The sequence below is a fragment of the Nerophis ophidion genome, linkage group LG08 (genome assembly GCF_033978795.1).
Source record: "Nerophis ophidion isolate RoL-2023_Sa linkage group LG08, RoL_Noph_v1.0, whole genome shotgun sequence".
Classification (NCBI taxonomy): Eukaryota; Metazoa; Chordata; class Actinopteri; order Syngnathiformes; family Syngnathidae; genus Nerophis; species Nerophis ophidion.
Genome location: NC_084618.1, coordinates 61,206,908 through 61,229,710, shown reverse-complemented (window position 1 = coordinate 61,229,710; position 22,803 = coordinate 61,206,908). Strand labels below are relative to the sequence as shown.

General features: G+C 39.8%; 1 protein-coding gene across 2 annotated transcripts in view; it reads left to right on the top strand.

Moving 5' to 3' along the window:
• Positions 1-20,595, top strand: part of LOC133558101 (E3 ubiquitin-protein ligase BRE1B-like) — a 29,532-nt gene extending 8,937 nt beyond the window's left edge. Inside the window, exons 5-20 of one of the 2 annotated variants that reach the window (XM_061909221.1) lie at positions 1,303-1,506; positions 1,643-1,764; positions 1,838-1,984; positions 2,634-2,708; positions 2,787-2,906; positions 3,264-3,443; positions 4,173-4,308; positions 4,400-4,521; positions 10,303-10,562; positions 10,633-10,750; positions 12,454-12,603; positions 13,404-13,613; positions 13,687-13,812; positions 14,071-14,211; positions 18,571-18,672; positions 20,115-20,595. In XM_061909221.1, the coding sequence (XP_061765205.1) occupies positions 1,303-1,506; positions 1,643-1,764; positions 1,838-1,984; positions 2,634-2,708; positions 2,787-2,906; positions 3,264-3,443; positions 4,173-4,308; positions 4,400-4,521; positions 10,303-10,562; positions 10,633-10,750; positions 12,454-12,603; positions 13,404-13,613; positions 13,687-13,812; positions 14,071-14,211; positions 18,571-18,672; positions 20,115-20,291 (2,390 nt within the window). In that variant the 3' untranslated portion in view covers positions 20,292-20,595. Of the gene's footprint in view, positions 1-1,302; positions 1,507-1,642; positions 1,765-1,837; positions 1,985-2,633; positions 2,709-2,786; positions 2,907-3,263; positions 3,444-4,172; positions 4,309-4,399; positions 4,522-10,302; positions 10,563-10,632; positions 10,751-12,453; positions 12,604-13,400; positions 13,614-13,686; positions 13,813-14,070; positions 14,212-18,570; positions 18,673-20,114 lie in introns of both variants that reach the window. The other variant, XM_061909220.1, reaches the window with a different exon arrangement.
• Positions 20,596-22,803: the final 2,208 nt, after the last annotated feature.

Here is a 22,803-nt window from a genome sequence, read left to right as displayed (position 1 = left end):
TCTGTAGTCTATTGCCGAGGTGGAGACGTGATGGCGACAGGCCGAGATACACCGATCCTTTCACCCACCCACTCCCTTCCCTGGTCCCCAACCCCGTGAAGAGTCACCACCTTAACTAAATAAATAAATGATAAATGGGTTGTACTTGTATAGCGCTTTTCTACCTTCAAGGTACTCAAAGCGCTTTGACACTACTTCCACATTTACCCATTCACACACACATTGACACACTGATGGAGGGAGCTGCCATGCAAGGCGCTAACCAGCACCCATCAGGAGCAAGGGTGAAGTGTTTTGCTCAGGACACAACGGACGTGACGAGGTTGGTACTAGGTGGGGATTGAACCAGGGACCCTCGAGTTGCGCACTGTATGTGTGTGTGTGTGTATATGTGTATATATATATATATATATATATGTATGTATGTATGTATGTATGTATGTATGTATGTGTATATATATATATATATATATATGTATGTATGTATGTATGTGTGTATATATATATATATATGTATATATATATATATATATATATGTATGTATATATATATATATATATATATATATGTATGTATGTATATATATATATGTATGTATATATATATATATGTATATATGTGTATATATGTTGTGTATGCATGTGTATGTATGTGTATATATGTTGTGTATGCATGTGTGTATATGTGAATATATGTTGTGTATGCATGTGTGTATATATATATATATATATATATACAACATATATTACAACATATATTCACATATACACACATGAATACACAACATATATACACATATATATATATATAATGTGTATATATGTTGTGTATGCATGTGTGTATATGTGAATATATGTTGTGTATGCTTGTGTATATATGTGTGTTTATGTATTTATATGTTGTGTATGCATGTGTATTTATGTATGTATATGTATATATGTTGTGTATGCATGTGTATATATGGTGTGTATGCATGTGTATATATGTATGTATATGTATATATGTTGTGTATGCATGTGTATATATGGTGTGTATGCATGTGTATATTTGAATCAATATATGTATATCTATGCATATATATATATATTCCTCGCACACAAATTGACTGAAAGAGCTAACGTGACATGATTGTGAGCGCGATTATGTCACGTTATCGTTGGGATTAAAAAAAAATTTTTTTCTAACTTTGGATTTCCCACGGGCTGGATTTTGGACGCTGGCAGACCGTACTTTGGGGACCCCTGCTTTAAGTTCCCCTTTGCCGATCAGACCTTAATGCAGGCATACATGAATGTTTGCAGAAGCATTGTCACTGCCGCCTCCTCCCCTAAGTGAAAACGCCAAAGGTTTTTTGACCACGCTGGAGCACAGCACGGAAGAAGAGCTGACCCTGCACCTCCAGGACCGCATGCTGTTCAGCAAGGAAGCCATCGCCTGCCTCGTGTGTGTTTTTGACAGGTTGCACAGCTGCATTGACGACATGTGCAAGCAGATCCAAGCTGCAGGTTAGCTAAGTGTGTTGGATTGATAATAGGTTTTTCTCACGTTCAGTTCTCATAAACAGCCTCTAGATAAACATATTACTGTTATACCATCATTAAGAAGTACTAATGGTAGTAACTGCTAACTCTCGCATGGCAGCATGTAAGGATGAGAGCCTAGGCAGTGTGGCCACTGCAAACCGCACCACACTGGATGAGAACTGTCGACTGCGAGACCTGGTCACTCTGCTGCATGGCCGACACCACAAGACATCCATGGAGGTGAGATGTCCAAGACATACTCAATTTAGCAGGAATGATAATGTGTGTCAGGAATGATTCACCCTCATTACAGTACAACGAGTGGGTGGACAAGGTGACCAGTGCCGAGACTAAGGTGTCAGAGATGGAGACCACTGTGGAGGACTTGCAGTGGGACATCGAGAAACTCCGAAACAGGGAACAAAAGCTCAACAAGCACTTGGCAGAGGCCATGGAACAGGTTTGTGTGTTCTTTCATTATTTTCACTTACTGTATATCAGTCTATTTGCAATGAAATCAAGCTCATTCTATTTTGCTAACCTGTTGTTGTGGGCCAGACTGGCTTGAGATGCACATGCTGGCATGTGAAATGTCAGCATAAACGCGGAAATCCGCATTTTTAAACATACATTTTCTCGTCAAAATATGACGTATGCTTTTTTTAATGAAATATTGATAGAAATACGAACGCTCGCCGTAGCTGCAGTTACTCTTGTGTTCTTGTTGTTTAAACAAGTTGCAGGATGAGGAGATGATCTGGAGCATCGAAACAAGCTGGCTAGTTAGCTAACCAACGACCTAGCTTACTTGTTGCCACCGGCTAACTACTTTGCTGCTAATCATATTTGGATGATTACCATCTGAATCAGTTGTAGTTCTAGAGCGAGAAGTTATATCTTGGATGTGACGGATGTAATCATCGGCATTGTGAATATAAATGTGTTAAGAAAAATTATGACATTATAAATATCTTGTATAAAAAAAGATACTTGTTCCAGTTATTAGAAAAATATAAACAAATTTTTTTTAAAAATTTCATAAAAATGGTAACTGATTAATTTTCCAATAAAGCTGTACTAACCTATGCTCTGATGTTTGTGGTTGACAGCTCAAGTCTGGCTACAGCAGCACTGGCAGCTCAGGTGGTCTGGCTGGAGGCCAAATTACATTAAACATTCAAAAGGTAATCATACATAAAAACATCACCTCTACGCTCATCTTTTGCACGTCTCACTGTTTTTTGTTGCCGCTTGCATTCCAGTTTGAGAGTCTTAACGCAGAGCTGGAGCACAACCAGGAGTTGGCCAACAGCCGCATGGCAGAGTTGGAAAAGCTGCAGGTGGAGCTCCAGGAGGCCGTAAGGGAGAGTGAAAAGCTGAAGGTAATAATACAATCTGGCACGCGTAAGGTTGGCTTGCAAAGTAGGAGATGTTTTCCTGTTCTCAGAATAGTCGTAAGGTGAGTAATTAAGTTACTGGTGGACTGGGAGTATGGAGGGAGGGTGCATTACCAGAGCTCAACTGGACAAAGTCCCAGCTTTTCTGCAAGTTCTCACTGTGATTGTTTTGCTCCCAAAAGCAACGTCTGTTTTCACGCCTGGTCAGATGAACCACAAGTTACATTTAATTTAACCAAATAAAGCAGGTGTGAGAACACTGGAGATGGATTTGAACGGGAGGTTCTGAAATGCGTTGTTTCTGATGCTCATTTTACACCGTCACCGCCTTCTTTGCTGTAGATGGACGTGCGTAATATTCCAGAGGAGGTCGTGAAGGAGACCCTGGAATACAAATGTCTGCAGTCCCAGTTCTCTCTGCTCTACAATGAGTCTCTGGGAGTGAAAACCCAGCTGGATGAGGCTCGGGCCCTCCTGCTCACTGCCAAGAACGCTCACCTTCGACAGATTGAGCACATGGAGGTAAACGTGTCGAGAAATAAATGATGTCATTCTTCTGAAAATACAAAATGTGTCAAACAATCTAGAGCAGTGGTTCTCAAATGGGGCTTCTTGAAGGTATGCCAAGGGGTACGTGAGATTTTTTTAAAATATTCTAAAAATAGCAACAATTCAAAAATCCTTTATAAATATATTCACTGAATAATACTTCAACAAAATATGAATGTACGTTCATAAACTGTGAAAACAAAATACAACAAGGCAATATTCAGTGTTGACAGCTAGATTTTTTGTGGACATGTTACATGAATATGGATGTTAAAGATTTCTTTTTTTGTAAAGAAATGTTTAGAATTAAGTTCATGAATCCAGATAGATCTCTATTACAATCCCCAAAGAGGGCACTTTAAGTTGATGATTACTTCTATGTGTAGAAATCTGTATTTTTCAACAAGTTTTTAGTTATTTTTATATCTCTTTTTCCAAATAGTTCAAGAAAGACCACTACAAATGAGCAATATTTTGCACTGTTATACAATTTAATAAATCAGAAACTGATGATATAGTGCTGTATTTTACTTCTTTATCTCTTTTTTTCAACCAAAAATTCTTTGCTGTGATTAGGGGGTTCTTGAATCAAAACATTTTTCACAGGGACATCACTGAAAAAAGGTTGAGAACCACTGATCTAGAGAAGCAACAAAATTGTGCGTCTTGACCAACATGACTCGTCTGCGTCTGACTACTCAGAGTGACGAGCTGTCCCTTCAGAAGAAGTTGCGCACGGAGGTCATCCAGCTGGAGGACACACTAGCCCAAGTGCGCAAAGAATATGAGATGTTGCGCATTGAGTTTGAGCAAAATTTGGCTGCCAATGAGCAAGCAGGTATACCCCTAAACTTGTGTCAATCAGAACAGAGCGTTGTTTTTTATTGTAAATCTTGCATACTAAATTAAGTGTTCGTTACCTTTTTCAGGCCCAATCAACAGAGAGATGCGACACTTAATCAGTAGCCTTCAGAACCACAACCTGCAGTTGAAAGGTGACGTGCAGCGCTTCAAGAGGAAATTGCGGGAAACACAGATGGAGATCAATAAGGTAGATGACACTCTTCTCTAAAAGTGGTGGACTTTTAAAGCTGGGGTACTTAAGTTATATTATTTAACTAAAAAAATATAATCATATATGCATCATACGGTAAATGGTAACAGTAATCATTTCTGAAAATGTGTTCCTTTTGCGTGCTTTCTGTGCCTTTATGATTATGTATTTTAGTAAATAAAAATCCCGGAAGACAAAATAATTTTGACTTTGTGGCGGTGAACCCCTCCAGATCCAATAACATGATTTGGGCACACTGGGAGGGACTATCAGCGAGGTGCTCAGAGTAGGAGGCAGGATTTACAGTTTGAATTCTGCCAAGTGACACAAGATTCAAGTATTCCAGCTTTAAAGGGGAACTGCACTTGTTGAAAAATGTTGCCTATAGTTCACAATCATTATGAAATACATGACGACAGTTGGATTCTTTTTCATGCATTCTATATATTAAATAAACTTAAATATGGGAGCTTCACTATTCTGCCCATAAAATTTGATATAAAACCATTCAAAAAGCGCAAACAATACTCTATTTATATTTCGTGATTTGAATATTAACCAAGTATTAGTGACATTGTTATTATAAGCGCTAACACAGACAAACTATAGCGGCGACGTGGTCACTTCCTGTGTGCCTATGTTTACATCATCGAGAGGTCAGCTGCTTTCTCGCTTCCTTGCTCCCTGTAAGTTAATTGTCGATCATAAATCGTGCATCTCACCTGGACATGAGACATCTGGGTAGGTAATATGACAAGTTAGGACACTTTGACAGCTAATTTAGGACCTGGAACTGGCTTAGGACGACACGAAAAGCGCTTGTTCCCCACCCCTTTTCTTAGTGAGGATTATGAGACATTTTGAACTAAATCGGCATCCTATGACAGCAGAACTTGTACAGTAAGTGATGTTATTATGATTGTTGTAGGGCTGGGCGACATGGCCTTTTATTAATATCTCAGTATTTTTAGGCCATGTCATGATACATTGTTATTATAAGCGTTAACACAGAAAAACTATTTATAGCGGCGACGTGATCACTTCCAGTGTGCCTATGTTTACATCGTCGAGAGGTCAGCTGCTTTCTCGCTTCCTTGCTCCCTGTAAGTTAATTGTAGATCATAAATCATGCATCTCACCTGGACATGAGACATCTGGGTGGGTAATCCGACAAGTTAGGACACTTTGACAGCTAATTTAGGACCTGGAACTGGCTTAGGACGACACGAAAAGCGCTTGTTCCCCACCCCTTTTCTTAGTGAGGATTATGAGACATTCTTAACTAAATCGGCATCCTGTGACAGCAGAACTTGTACAGTAAGTGATGTGTTATTATGATTGTTGTAGGGCTGGGCGACGTGGCCTTTTATTAATATCTCAGTATTTTTAGGCCATGTCATGATACATGATATTTATCTCTATTTTGCCTTAGCCTTAAATTAACACTTGATGCATACAATCACACCAGTATGGTGATTCTATGTATCTACATTAAAACATTCTTGTTCATACTGCAATAATATATGCTAGTTTTAAACTTTCATGCAGAGAGGGAAATCACAACTAAGTCAATTTACCAAAACTGTATTTATTAAATAGTTATAAAGCAGTGACACAAACATTCATGTCATTTCCAAAACAGAAAGTGCAAGATTGTCAGAGACATTTTAAAACAAGCTGTAAGTGCACTTTTGTGAATGATGTCACCAAGATGACATATCAAAACAACACTGACTTAAAGTGTGATTTTTGTACAGAACGCCCCTACAATAGTTAAAAACGAATAAAGTGCACTTTTGTGCATGATGTCCCACAAGGTATTTTAATAACTGTCAAATAGAAATGAGCTGCATAATAGTTTCCTGCGGACGTTATCTCCTTTGGTTGTTGACGTTTTTTTTTTTCATACAGTGTTTCTGTGGAAATAAATGCTGCGGCATTTTGTTGGTGTGGCACTGAACGGAAATGATGATGCAGAGTTTCAAGCACTCTTCATTCTTTAGCGGGTTACTTTTCAAATGATGCTATATTAACACTGCTGCTACTTTTTGTAGCAAGGCTTTTGCCGCATAATTGTTCAAAGCATTCCCGCTTGAAGCCAAACCACCGCCGGACGATGGATCCTGTGCCGTTTTTCTTAGTGATTAATTATTCCTCCATTTGTTACCAAATTCGCACCTTCTTTCTCTCGTATTAGCACCCTCACCTCACCGTTGGCATCACAGCTAATGTTACCAGGTAGCTTTCTCTCTGCTCCTCAGGAGCATATGACGTTGCACACGTGACATTAGATTAGATTAGATTAGATTAGATAGTACTTTACAGGAGAGTTCTTTCATGAAAATTAAAATTTTCAGCACAATCCCATTCAAGGTCAGACAAACATTACAGGGAGACAGAACAGGATCGCTGACGGGTCTGCCGGCTTCCAGCGCCCCTTAAAAAAAAGATGAGATACAGGTAAACAAGGGGGGATGGGAGAAAAAAAAAGAAGATTGAAATAAAATAAAATAAAATGAATGTTGTCTGTCTATCTGTGTTGACCCTGCGATGAGGTAGCGACTTGTCCAGGGTGTACCCCGCCTTCCGCCCGATTGTAGCTGAGATAGGCACCAGCGCCCCCCGCGACCCCAAAGGGAATAAGCGGTAGAAAATGAATGGATGGATGGAAAAAAATCAGTCTAAGCCCGGGCCCTGGAGAGAGGGTCCAGACTGAGGCCAAGGGAAAAAAAAACAACAACTCATAGCCATAGTACACATCGCTCTCACATGTGTGTAAGAGGGAAATATCAAAGAACACAAAGTACATTAAAGCAGTGGATACAACCACCCATTTCTACATACAGCTATGAATAAAAACTAAAAGAAACATATACACTGTGGTGGCCGCTGGGGTGGAGGGAGCATGGCCAGAGAAAGGAGCAGACCCAACAAAGCAACCAAGAGAGTCGACTCCACTCCTGGCCGCCAACCAACTCTTGGCCAGTGTCCAGTCCGCATGGATGAGCGAGGATACGTCCAAGGAGACTGAGGCCAAGACACTGCAAAGCCTCTCCGTCCCGGCGCTCAGTGCTGGCTCCGCAGCCCTGTCCCCTCATCCGCTTCTCCTCCAGTCCCTCCAAACCGACTCCAGTGTCGCAGAGACCCAGCAGCTGGTCTCCATGGCTAAAAGGCTCCCGGGAGGCAGATCGAGAAGTCCACAAAAAAAGCACCGCAAAGGTCACAAAAGTGCCACCCCTTGTCACACAGTCCCAAAGGGTCCCGGACCAAAAGGCAAAAAAATATTATAACACATGAAAACAAGAGGGAAACACAAAAGGATGACACAAGAGCACAGAGCTCCTGCCAACAGCAGCCACTTGGGAGGAAAAAAAAAAAATAGATATGTGACATATGTAAGAAGGTGCGCTTGGTTTAAGTCTCTGTGAGAAGGACAAACAAGAAAAAGTGAGAAATGCATATAGTGTAATGCCCTCAGCTAAAAGCAACTGCGGGAGAGTGTATTCTCTAATATCAGTATATGGGCATTTTCGCACAGAGACAAACCCGCGATATATTGAGTATATCGATATATCGCTCAGCCCGAGTTTGTTGGCTCTCATAAAGTAAGCAATGAGCAGAAATAAGTGATGAAAAAAAAAGCAAATGTCATGATGCTTTTTGGAAATTAATGCACAGCATATACGGTACTTAAAAAGATCAAAATACAAAAAATGTTAAATATTATTATAAATGAGTCCATTGCTATATTAAATATATACTTACATCGTGTATAAAAAAACCCTGATGGAGGTGTTTGGATGTTTTTTCAGGGGCTCTATTGGCAGAATCACACGGCTGCCTTGATCAAATTAGTTTAATGTTTAGAATGCATTAAAAAAAAAATCCCTCTGTCATGTTTCTCAAAGTGACTGTGAAGGTTAAAAAATATTTTAAAAAGTGCAGTTTCTCTTTAAATGTGCAATAGTGGTTCTTAAAGTGAAAAGTGCACTTTTTTGGAATTTTGCCCATCATTCACAATATCTTTTGAAAGACAAAAACACATTCGTTGTTCTCTTTTTTGTGCAGTCTAAATCGTAAAATAAAAATGCTAGTATGAGGCAACTGACAATACTGTAATGCAGGGCTATACAACTACATTATGAAGAGGGCCACAGTTTGAAAAGCCCAAGGGCCCGACATTGAAATGTGAATGTTTTGTCAGAAAGTACCCCTTCAGGTTATATTTTTTTGAAACTGCGTTTACTTAATTGCAAAGTAAACATATTGGCTTTCACACTGCACTGCGCTGTCAATAGATTAATTATGCAGCCGTCGCCTTTCCAGTGTGTGAAAATAGTTAAAAGCATGAGGAAAAAGAAGCTCCAGTTATTGTTGGGGATTGTTGGTCCTTTTGAATTATTTTTCTTACTTAGTTTTATTTCTTTCTACTCCTTCCTTCAATTAGGTTTATAAAACTGATAATATAAAATAAACATAACAAAGGTACAACGTCCATTTTTACATAAATAAAACAGAAGGTTTAGTGTTCATACATTCACACAACAAACAACAAATATCGAACACATAAAAATTACACAACATTCACACCGCAATCATTGCACACACTGAATGTCACAATTAGCGTTGTTGCCCTCAGCTGGTCAAATTTAGCGCTACATGTATTAAACATGGTGTGCTCGGCAAAGTTATTCTCAGACAAAAAAAACATGAACACAAATACAAAAGACATCATGAAGTCAGCAATTTTAAATTCGAAACAAACCCAATGTCTAAATGCACAATGTATACTTACATATATTTGACCAAGTTTTATGATGAAGCTTACATGCTTGGATGTTTACCGTTGTTGCTGCTTGTCTAGATAACTGTCCATCACGTCAAAGGTCCACCAGAAAACACGGATTTGAGCACTTGCTCGGGGCAGAACATTCATACTTAGTTGTCCAGTCGTTGAAAGTCAGATTTTTGCAGTTTATTTAGATTTTTTTCCAGGGTTGAATGAGTAGTCTTCTTCTACTCACCCCAATGCTGCTTCACTGTGACACATATCCCTCGCTGTTGCTCCGTGCGGGGTGGCGGGAATACTGCATACATGATCAACCCTAATTTTAATGGTTTCATCAAGCCTATTTGGGTGATGTTCGGCGGACCAATAAAAATCTTTGGCGGGCCGCATGTTGGCCGCAGGCCGCCATTTGAATAGGGTTGCTTTAATGTCACACAGAGGTGTGCTAGCTACTGGAGCTATTGAACTGCAGCTGAATCGCCACTGAGTTAATAAACGTTTGTGCTAGATTATAAATCATGTCTCACATTTGTTTAGTAAAAGGGTCTGTAGAAGTTGGTCAACTTTAAAATTCTCGACTTTGACCATGCTACGAAGACACGGAAAGATGCATGTTTCCTCCCAGCATTTATTTTACCTGGGGAGTGGGGATTATGATGAATGAATTATCTAAACAAGAAGCACAACTCTAGTGCTGAATTATATGAACATCCCATCAGCTGGCATCCAAGTGAGAGCAGACAATGTACAGTTAGTGATTGTTTTATTATGTTCGCAGTTTACGTTTCTTGTTTAGCTCTTAGCAATATTGCTACATGATAGGCTTGGGCAGATATTTGACAAGGTAATTATTCAAACAGTAAAAGAAAATGAACTCAATAACTGACAGGCTCAAAGTGTGTTCTTGTCTCAAATAGGGATTGTGAATAATAGGCAAATTTCCCAAAAAAGTGCATTTCCTCTTTAACTGATTTTTTTTCCCATGAAAGTTGCGCTGCCTAAACAGCGACACAGCCGTTTTAATTCTTGAGGAGTCAACAAGCGACAGTCTCGACGTGAAGAAAGAGGAAGATGAAGAGCTCGAGGAAGAAGAGGAGAGGAGGAAAGAGCTGGAGAGGCAGCGGGCCCGTGAGAGGGAGCGAGAGGCTGAGCGGGAACGAGAGCGGGAGCGCGATCGGGAGAGGCAACGTAGCGACGAGCTGAAGAGGAAAGACTCGGACACGTTGAAGATGCTCAGAGTTGAGTTAAAGTATGTCCGTCTTTGACTTTATAATCCTCTGTTATTAAGTTTGACATTTATTGTTTGTGCTGCTCCCCAGGAAAGCTCAGGAGTCCCAGAAGGAGATGAAGCTCCTGTTAGACATGTACAAATCAGCTCCAAAGGAACAGAGGGACAAAGTGCAGCTCATGGCTGCCGAACGCAAATCAAAAGCAGAGGTTTGTTCATCTTCCATCTTGGTCTTTATGCATCTGAATAATAAGCTTATGGTTTACGTTTGGTAAAAAATGTTGGTGAACTCAGAAATACTAAATATGTCTACGTAGTACGATGAAAGGGTACAGTAATTGTAGTAGTAGTAGATCGTGGGATGGGGTGGTAAAAGTAATACTTTGATGCACTTTTTGTGGGCCATGGAGAAGGTACAAACTCTAGAGTCCAATACCTAAGTATTTCAGTGTTGTGCACTGTCAACACAGTTTTATTAATTAAAGGTCTCTCGATCCAATATTGATATTGGATAATGGTCTGATATCAGCAAAAAACAAGTATCAGATGATAATTAGTTTGCAACTAAAATCTCTAATATTAGCTCCAACAGCGAGTTGACAGACAATTACCTAAATGTTCTCCAATAAACACATAAGTTGGACTTTTCCTTGTATTTTAGTGACATCATTTAAAAAAAGGTAAAGATGGTAGGCTATAGGCTACTCGGAGCTTGCAGCTACACAACAGCTAAGCACACATGCGGGAGACGTACATAGTGAGTGTCCTTAAACAATATTGCAGTCTAAAACACATTTGTCAATATAAACAAGTATCACATGATTATACTTGTATATTACTTACACATACAGAAGCATATTAGAAAGTATCCAATAACGAACGTGTCTGCGTAATTGAACTTCATGCGTCATGAGCTTAACTTAATTAATTATTGTGACCAGTAGCTGTTGCCAAAAAAAAACAACATTCCACTTCAAAAGCATAAATCTGTCATAAAGTTAGTCTTTTTCATAGCTACCATTGTTTTCTGTTTTAGTAGTTTCACTTGATCAAATTTTTCTAAAAGTTAAAGTACCAATGATTGTCACACACACTAGGTGTGGTGAAATTTGTCCTCTGCATTTGACCCCTCCCCTTGTTTACCCCCTGGGAGTTGAGGGGAGCAGTGGGCTGCAGCGGTGCCACGCCCGGGAATCATTTTTTGGTGATTTAAACCCCAATTCCAACCCTTAATGCTGAGTACCGAGCAGGGAGGTAATGGTCCCATTTTGATATTTTTTGGTATGACTCTGCCGGGGTTGGAACTCACAACCTACCGATCTCAGGGCGGAAACTCTACCCACTAGGCCACTGAGTAGGTAACGTTCCCTAGTACAGAAAAATACAAGAATGTGATATGATTCTTGTTGATATCGTATCGATTAATATCGGCATCAGCCAACACTGAATATTCCAATATACGTATCATATCGGAAGTGAAAAACCTCAGTGACCCAAATTAATTAGCTAAAAAAACACTTAAAGTTCATACACCAATAAGGGTTTAAAAACAAAAGTTATTCGATACCTTCTTCAAATTAAATATGTTAACAGTGTATATAATTTTACTGTTTTGCTATGAAATAATTAATTTATATTTCAAAATAAGTTGGTTGCCTGTTGGGCTTTTGATCATAACAGTGGTTGTTTGTTTCTCTCGTGAGATTTGGCAGCACTGACCGTATAATATAAGCAACTGCATATACAGTGGAACCCGCTTATATAGACAACCTATTTATGTAGTCCAACTCATCAAGGCCTATTCCACTGTGGTGTTCCTAATATCAAAAAGTCAACCATAACTCAGAGACCTCCAATAAACGCATGTTAGACACCATGCGTTACTTTTATTTTTCATAATATTCACATACAGGTGGATGAGTTGAAGATGCGGGTGAGAGAGCTGGAGGAGCGTGAAAGGAAGGAGAGCAAGAAGCTGGCGGATGAAGACGCTCTCAGGAAGATTCGAGTGGCGGAAGAGACCATCGAGCACTTGCAGAAGAAGCTGGCTGCCACTAAACAGGTATTCACCGTTAATCTACATCGAGTTAGAAAAGGAAAACAGTCTTTAGAAGAGTGCAAAAACTTTTAGGTGTGTCTCTGGTAAAATTATGTTGGAAGTTTCTCTGGTCAGCGATCCTCGCATGCTCGTGCTCTCTCTGGAATTAGGTGACACATATGATCAGCAGATGAGAGCAGGCTGTCGTAAGTTGTTGAATGTTTCATCATGTTATTATTTCACTGAGGTTCAGCGTTACTTCAGCTATGTTGTTAGTGTAAATTTGTAAAACCGTTGTACACACCCACATTACCTCATGACTTATGCTTGATATTTAAACAGCTGCTGACCTTTCACCTTAAGAGTAACTATTTTTTATTGCTGTAGTTTTCTTAAGCTGTGCTCATAATGTTTTGTTTAACTTCTCCAATAAAGACACGTTTGTGGTCTGATAGCCTACAGCACCTTAAGCCTGGTAGGTCCCATAGAAACACACCAGAATCTGATTGCGATTTTGCCTGTTCTTCAGGCTTTCATAAAGTCCAAAAGCTTTGGATGGATGTTTTTGATTTATTCAACAAAGGTTCTGCCTGCCAAAATCCGGTTATTTTGAGGGGGGAAAGTACTATGGAGCTACTTTAGTTGTTTACAGGCCTGTTTGTAAGAGGCATGAAACCAAAGGAAGCACATGTAAAATTAGTGGTTTTGTTTTGGGGGCATAGAAAACAAGCTCACTTTTTCATGTGCCGTAAATAGACGTTTTTTTGCATTGCTTACATACTGTAGGTCGCAGGTGTTACCAAGTATTTATTTTTCTCGAGGAGGAGGAAGCCCTTCTGAGTGAGATGGATGTCACAGGCCAGGCCTTTGAGGACATGCAGGAGCAGAACAGCCGGCTGTTGCAGCAACTGCGGGAGAAGGACGACGCCAACTTCAAACTGATGAGCGAGCGCATCAAATCGAACCAGATCTACAAGCTGCTGAAGGAGGAGAAAGAGGAGCTGGCCGACCAGGTCCTGACATTTAAGACGCAGGTGAGAGGCGAACCCTATTAACATGATTGTGTGCTTATCAGCAAAAAGGGTTCAATGGTTTGCTCTTTACCAGGTGGACGCACAGCTTTTGGTTGTGCAGAAACTGGAAGAAAAAGAGGGAGTTCTTCAGAGCACCTTGGCCACTCTGGAAAAAGAGCTGACCGTCAGAACCCAAGCACTGGAACTCAACAAGCGGAAGGTGAGTCCTGCTTGTTTGCACTCATTACTCACTAATGACTGTGATTTCATCGAATCCAAATGGAATGATTTGAATAACAGTTTTCCCGGTGCTTGCGGAGAGCACTGATTAGATGGTTGCTAGACAAAAAAAACGTTCCATTATTCATATTGCTTAACGCGTAGGCTTTGGCTGTCGTTAACAAGGTGACGTTCTTTTAGGAACCTCATCAGGAGGTTTTTTTTAATGGAGTGTGGTGTTGTTGTTGCCTTGCTACAGGCAGTGGAGGCAGCACAGCTGGCAGAAGACTTGAAGGTACAGCTGGAGCACACGCAGGCCAAACTTAAAGAGATTCAAGTTGCTGTGGCTGAGAACCGATCGGCCCGAGAGAGGGAGAGCAGCAACCTCAAACGAGCGCAGGTACAGTCACCTGAACTTCGTATTGAACTTTTTTGGGAGCGCCACTGGACAGTAAATGGTTTAAGGGGGGTCAGGCAGAAGAAAAAAACTACAACCACATTAGTAATGGCCGCCTACAGTATGTAAATTGAGAGTCACATCAATCTTTAAGAGGTGCCAACCCTAACAATCATAGACTAAAGCAACAGCACCAATATGGCAATCTATACAAGAATAAAGGTGAGATCATTCCTTAACAGCAAATCGATTAAAAGACAGTTTGTGATTTAGGAGGGGACAGATGACAAAATAGGAATACAAAAGTAAAAACCGCAGCAATAACGACAGCAGTCTTGATATTCTATGTTACGCTGACCGTAAGGGGGGACAAATATGAAAACACTGCCATTAAAAACAACAACATGGCAGCAAAACCAATAATAACCAAAACAACAATAGCAGCAATCACATCCTATCTAACATTGAAATCATTCCATAAGGATTGGTTTACAAACTAATTAAGCGTAGAAACTAGTAGCTGCAGGAATAGTGATCATTTTTGTCGATCTGTGTGGTTCCTGGATGGTTACAGTTTGAGTGTTGTAGTTTTATGTATGTCTATCCATGCATCCATCCATGCACACACATATACAGTCAAGAAAATAAGTATTTGAACACCCTACTATTTTCCAAGTTCTCCCACTTAGAAATCATCGAGGGGTCTGAAATGTCCATGGTAGATGCATGTCCACTGTATGAGAGATAACCTAAAAAGAAAAATCCAGAAATCACAATCTATGATTTTTTAACAATTTATTTGTGTGATACAGCTGAAAAAAGGTATTTGAACACCTGTCTATCAGCTAGAATTCTGACCTGTTAGTCCACCTTTAAAAGTCCTCCTCCACTCCACTGTATTATCCTGAATCAGATGCACCTGTGTGAGGTTGTTAGCTGCATAAATACACCTGTCCACCCCATACGATCAGTAAGACCCAAACATTCAGCATGGCTTAGAGCAAAGAGCTCTCCAAAGACCCCAGAGACAAAATGGTACAACTCCACAATGATGGAAAGGGCTCTGGAGAAATTGCCAAGCAGCTTGGTGAAAAAAGGTCCACTGTTGGAGCAATCATTAGATAATGGAAGAGGCTAAACATGACGGTCAATCTCAATCGGAGTGGAGCCCCATGCAAGATATCACCTCGTGGGGTTTCAATGATGCTAAGAAAGGTGAGGAATCAGCCCAGGACTACACGGTAGTACTTGGTCAATGACCTGACAAGAGCTGGGACCACTGTTTCCATGGTTACCGTTGGTAATACACTAAGACGTCATGGTTTGAAATCATGCAAGGCACGAAAGGCTCCCCTGCTTAAACCTGCACATGTTAAGGCCCATCTTAAGTTTGCCAATGACCATTTGGATGATCTAGAGGAGTCATGGGAAAAGGTTTTGTGGACAGATGAGACCAAAATTGACCTTTTGGGTCATAATTCCACTATGCGTGTTTGGAGGAAGAAGAATGATGCGTACCATCCAAAGAACACCATCCCTACTGTGAAGCATGGGGGTGGTAGCATCATGCTTTGGGGGTGTTTTTCTGCTCATGGGACAGGACGACAGTACTGTATTAAGGAGAAGATGACTACAGCCATGTATTGTGAGATTTTGGCCAAAAACCTCCTTCCCTCAGTCAGATCATTGAAGATGAGTCGTGGCTGGATCTTCCAACATGACAATGACCCAAAGCACACAGCTAGGATAACCAAGAAGTGGCTTCCTAAGAACCATATCAAGGTTCCGGAGTGGCCTAGCCGGTCTCCAGACCTAAATCCAATTGAAAATCTTTGGAGGGAGCTGAAAGTCTGTGTTACTCCGCGACAGCCCAGAAACCTGACTGATCTAGAGAAGATCTGTGTGGAGGAGTGGGCCAAAATCCCTCCTGCAGTCTGTGCAAACCTTGTGAAGAACTATAGGAAACGTTTGACCTCTGTAATTGCAAAAAAAGGCTACTCTACCAAATAATAATGTTGGTGTTCAAATACTTATTTTCAGCAGTATCACACAAATAAGTTGTTAAAAAATCATAGATTATGATTTCTGGATTTTTCTTTTTAGGTTATCTCTCATACAGTGGACATGCACCTACTGTGAAAATTTCAGACCCCTCCATGATTTCTAAGTGGGAGAACTTGCAAAATAGCAGGGTGTTCAAATATTTAATTTCTTCACTGTTGCATCCCAATCATAGATTATGATTTCTGGATTTTTCTTTTTAGGTTATCTCTCATACAGTGGACATGCACCTACTGTGAAAATTTCAGACCCCTCCATGATTTCTAAGTGGGAGAACTTGCAAAATAGCAGGGTGTTCAAATATTTAATTTCTTCACTGTGTATGTATGTATATATATATATATATATATATATATATATATATATATATATATATATATATATATATATATATATATATATATGTATAATGTGTATATATATATATACACAGTGGGGCAAAAAAGTATTTAGTCAGCCACCGATTGTGCAAGTTCTCCCACTAAAATGATGACATAGGTCTGTAATTTTCATCATAGGTACACTTCAACTGTGAGAGACAGAATGTGAAAAAAAATCCAGGAATTCCACTTTGTGGGAATTTTAAAGAATTTGTTTGTAAATTATGGTGTAAAACAAGTATTTGGTCACTTCAAACAAGGAAGATCTCTGGCTCTCACAGACCTGTAACTTCTTCTTTAAGAAGATCTTCTGTCCTCCACTCGTTACCTGTATTAATGGAACCTGTTTGAACTCGTTATCTGTATAAAAGACACCTGTCCACAGCCTCAAACAGTCGGACTCCAAACTCCACTATGGCCAAGCCCAAAGAGCTGTCGAAGGACACCAGGAAAATAATTGTAGACCTGCATCAGACTGGGAAGAGTGAATCTACAATTGGCCAGCAGCTTGGTGTGAAAAAATCAACTGTGGGAGCAATTATCAGAAAATGAAAGACATACGAGACCACTGATAATCTCCCTCGATCTGGGGCTCCACGCAAGATCTCATCCCGTAGGGTCAAAATGATCATGAGAACGGTGAGCAAAAATCCCAGAAACACACGGAGGAACCTGGTGAATGACCTGCAGAGAGCTGGGACCAAAGTAACAAAGGTTACCATCAGTAACACACTACGCCGACGGGGAATCAAATCCTGTAGTGCCAGATGTGTCCTCCTGCTTAAGCCAGTGCATGTCCAGGCCCGTCTGAAGTTTGCCAGAGAGCACATGGATGTTACAGCAGAGCATTGAGAGAATGTCATGTGGTCAGATGAAACCAAAATAGAACTTTTTGGTATAAACTCAACTCGTCGTGTTTGGAGGAAGAAAAATAGTGAGTTGCATCCCAAGAACACCAGACCTACTGTGAAGCATGGGGGGTGGAAACATCATGCTTTGGGGCTGTTTTTCTGCTAAGGGGACAGGACGACTGATCCGTGTTAAGGAAAGAATGAATGGGGCCATGTATCGTGAGATTTTGAGCCAAAACCGCCTTTCATCAGTGAGAGCTTTGAAGATGAAACGTGATTGGGTCTTCCAGCATGACAAATATCCCAAACACACCGCTCTGGCAACGAAGGAGTGGCTCCGTAAGAAGCATTTGAAAGTCCTAGAGTGGCCTAGCCAGTCTCCAGATCTCAACCCCATAGAAAATCCGTGGAGGGAGTTGAAAGTCTCTGTTGCTCGGCGACAGCACCAAAACATCACTGCTCTCGAGAAGATCTGCATAGAGGAATGGGCCAAAATATCAGCTACTGTGTGTGCAAACTTGGTAAAGACCTATAGTAATCGTTTGACCTCTGTTATTGCCAACAATGGTTATATTACAAAGTATTGAGTTGAATTTTTCTTATTGACCAAATACTTATTTTCCACCATAATTTCCATATAAATTCTTTAAAATTCCTACAATGTGAATTCCTGGATTTTTTTTTTTTACAGTCTCTCTCACAGTTGACGTGTACCTATGATGAAAATTACAGACATCTGTCATCTTTTTGGTGGGAGAACTTACACAATCGGTGGCTGACTAAATACTTTTTTGCCCCACTGTATATACAATTTGTTTAGAAGCTCTACTAAATTACAATAGAAACAACAAAAGAAAGCACATTCAAAGATAATAAAACATCAGCACGCAGCAAATAAGAAGACTATAACATAATACTTACAATCCTAATAAATGTGAATAATTTTGATGTATTTTGAGCAATTTGAATTGAAAAGTGCGCTAAAGTTGTGTGTGCATTTCCATATAGAAACACCACGATGTGTAAAAATAAAAAGTAGCACTGATATCGTTTTTCCGCATGTGTCTCAGGAGGATCTGTCCAGGCTGAGACGGAAGCTGGAGAAACAGAAGAAGGTGGAGGTGTACTCTGATGCCGACGAGATCCTGCAAGAGGAAATCAACCAGTACAAGGTGCAAATAAATCTATGACTTTTTCAAAACAAAATGTAACCTCTCCTAGTGAATTTGATTCAGAGGCTGGCGTTTAAAAACACTCAACAGCTTTTTGGCAACATATGCAGCAGACTTCCTATAAAAGAAATGCTATAAATAAAACTGCACTGTTTTCCCCTCCTGATAACACTTTCCATTTTTCTGGAGGCCAAACATTACTCAATAGCAGGGATATTCAACTAAATGGTTTTTGGGGCCACATTTCCAGAAGGAAAGGAAAGAGGCTCGACTTCCTACTTCACTATTAGTCTTATTTTGTATATACCGGAGAGTGAGCGTCCTCTACATTAGACATTTGATTTTGGTCTATTTATGTTGTCAGAGTTGCAGGAGTGCTTTGCTGTTTCTAAGGACGTTTTGCAAAAACTTTAGTCAAAAATCATCTCTGACAGCATTTAAGGTTTTCTAAGAAGCTGTTGCAAAAATGTGAGTGGCTGCTCTTACAAGTTTTTTGACTAAACTTGCGGGCCACCAGTTGAATATCCCTAATGATTAAAAAGAGAGGACCTAAAACGCTTGAGGAACACCACTAATATAACTAAAGAAGTTGAACAAATGACTACTGACTGCATCTGAAGTAAACATGCTTCTGCAACACCTTAGTTCAGGGGTCGGGAACCTTTTTGGCTGAGAGAGCCATGAAAGCCAAATATTTTAAATGTATTTCCGTGAGAGCCATATAATATTTTTTAACACTGAACACAACTAAATGCATGCATTTTTAATTAATAACAACATTTTTAGAGTACAATAAGTCTCTTATTATTTTTAATAACATTTATATTCCGAAGCTAACCAATAATAAATAAAATACTTCTTACCAATAATGCGACTTCTTGAACAGGTGCGGCAGAAAATTGATGGATGGATTCAAATGCATGAGAAAGTTTTATATTTTGAACGTTATTTTTAACACTGTGATTACCGGCAAAGTTATTTATTACTTATTGTGTTAAGCAATGTCGGCTAAGATTTATCTGAGAGCCAGATGTAGTCATCAAAAGAGCCACATCTGGCTCTAGAGCCATAGGTTCCCTACCCCTGCCTTAGTTGCATAAATGTCATTATGAAAAACATTGTAACCGCCAAAAAGGCGAGTACTTAAAGGAGTGCTTTGAGGAACGCCTTAGTTATTTTAATTTAAGTTTGGACTCTAGTGTTCTATGTTTGCTAGCAAAGTTAACATATCAATACAATGTTCCTCTATTGTGTTTACATTGTTCCAAGTTCCTCTGTACAAAAGGAGCTCTCCAGTGTTTTTAGGATTTTGCTGCAAAAATCTTTGTCTTCCAGGTTTTGAATTGAACTAAGAGGGCCTCAAATGTCCTTCCCAGGCCAGTTAAATAGCTATTCTCTACAGTCTGTGTGGGTAATATTTTTTTGTTTTCTTCTGTCTCTAGGCAAAGTTGCGCTGCCCATGCTGCAACACGCGGGACAAAGACACCGTGCTCACCAAATGTTTCCACGTCTTCTGCTACGAATGCCTCAAGATGCGCTATGACACGCGCCAAAGGAAGTGCCCCAAGTGCAACTGTGCCTTCGGCGCCAACGACTTTCACCGCATCTACATCACCTGAATCTAAAAAAAGGGGTGAACATTGTGAACTGATTATTTTTATCTCTCTTTGGACGTCTTTTACCGCATGGTTGCCACGTGGGGACCAAACAGATAGTGACTGAGAGTTGTCCTGTAGTGTAATAAACTGCTGTTAGTACACTAATGCTATCCATGCAACATGTCAAACTGCATTCTTTTAAACAAGCCCCCTTTTACATCCAACTTTAGATTTTTCTAATGAATCCATGACAGTACACACATCTTGAAGCATTTCTGTGCATTCAGGATATTAAACCACTCAGATTAAAGGTCTTTTTTCCATACTGGAGGCCTTGCTTGTGTGTGACAGAGTATGTTTATGATTTATGAAGTACAACACCCAGATTGTGTGACGTCATTGCCGAGGCTATAGGATTAATAACCCTGGAGAGAGCGAGCGAGAGGCCTGTTTGGCAGCCAGTCAGCACATGCAAGAGAGTTTGGATCACCTTGGACAAGCTATTCCGTGTGTGTGTATGTGTGTTCATCCTGTTGCCATGGAGCCCATTGCTGAGTTTTTACACAACATCTGTAGCTTATAGTGGCTCATTACTGTATGAAGTCACTGCAGTGGAAAGTCAGCACATATGGGCCTGTGCAACTCCAGGTCGTCCTAAAGGTGGAGTAGAAAAACATCTGCGTGAGGACATTCCTCAGGCGTCATGAATGCGATGAGACTCCTTTAACTCCCTCCCTCTTGTCCGATTATGTGAATGTTTGCAAGGAGGTTGGTTAGCGTCTGTTTGACGTTAGAACTTGTGGGAAAGGCAGTTCACGCCATGTTGTGCAGAAACGCTTCCAGACTCCACAGAGAGAGAGAGGAAGGAAAAAAAAGAGTTAATTCAGCATTTGGGAACAGTTAGATAAACGTTCCAGGAGACTTGTTGGCAGAAACTACTGTGATCTAACCGCTTGTTTAGTTATGATTGTAGACAAGCAGGCATGAATAAATAGGGTGTTTCAAATCATATCACACACCTCTACATACTGTTTTAAAATACATCGTATTTTGTGTTGCTGTGCTGTGACGGAGGGGGAACTGCAGCCATGAGTTCATTGCCTTGTTATTGCATTTTTGCACTGCTGCAGGAGGCTACACCCTAGCCCCAGACACTAATAACACCACCATTCTGCGTCAGGGACACTCAAATCTTCCAGAGTGGGAAGGTCACACAGTTTAGTTTTTTTTTACCCTTACAAATGTGGGTAAAAGGGAAATGTTTGACGCTAATGCATGATACTCCCGATATGTTACCTGGAAATTAGAATTGGAATTAAGGTAATCACAAAATATCGCATTACTCACGAACACTTAGAATAATAATGCGATTTCTTTTGACCTCACAAGCTCTTACCTTAACCACTATATGGTCAGTGATCAGGTCAAAGCATACATACATCAGTACAAAAATGAGTAACGAGACTCCAACTGGTGTGCAGCCTGCACAATTTGACTCCAAAATACAGCTTAGAATAACTTTTGATAAACTGTTTTCAAGTTTTATGCAAATAAATGACATTCATTCAAGTAGAATGTTCAAAAACCTTCCTGGATGACATTCTGACAATAAATTTGCATTTGTGTACAAATATTGGGCTCTTTACTTCAGCCAATTTCAATCATGCAAGAGAGTAATCACCTGTTTTATGTTAATGATTAATCTAAATTCAAAAATGTGATTAATCTGACATGAAAATAAATCGTTTGACAGCCCTTAAAAATACATAATTACTACAGCATCTAGAACAGCTCGCAGAATATTACATTTATTTAAATCAACATAAGGCTTATAAGGGAGCCCTTATATACCCCTGCTGTAAAGAATATGAATGATGAACCCCCACTCTGTATTTAGAAGAAAATAAAGAACAAAAAAGTATATTTTAACGAGGAATGTGGTTAATCATAAAACTGGCAACCAATATTAAATTTTGAATAAAGAATCAATTCAAAAATAGAATCGCTACCCTCAAAATCGAATTGAATCATAATCATGTGGTGCCCAAAGATTCACAGACCATACATATATGTGGAGTTATGTACTTGACAAAAAAATGTGAAATAACTGAAAACGTGTTTTATATTCCAGTTTCTTCAAAATAGCCACCCTTTGCGGTGATTACTTTTTCGCACACTCTTGGCATTCTCTTGATGAGCTTCAAAAGGTAGTCACCTGAAATAGTTTTCATTTCACAGGTGTGCTTGAAGCTCATCAAGAGTGTGCACAACAGTAATCAGAGCAAAGGGTGGCTATTTTGAAGAAACTACAATATAAAACATATTTTCAGTTATTTCACCTTTTTTGTTGTTGTTGAATACATTACTCGTCATGTGTTCATTCATAGTTGTGATGCCTTCAGTGACAATCTACAATGTAAATAGTCATGAAAATAAAGAAAACGCATTTAATGAGGAGTAGATGTGTCCAAACTTTCGGTTCTTTACTGTACATACACATTCAATAAACTACATGTGGAACATGACATAACAT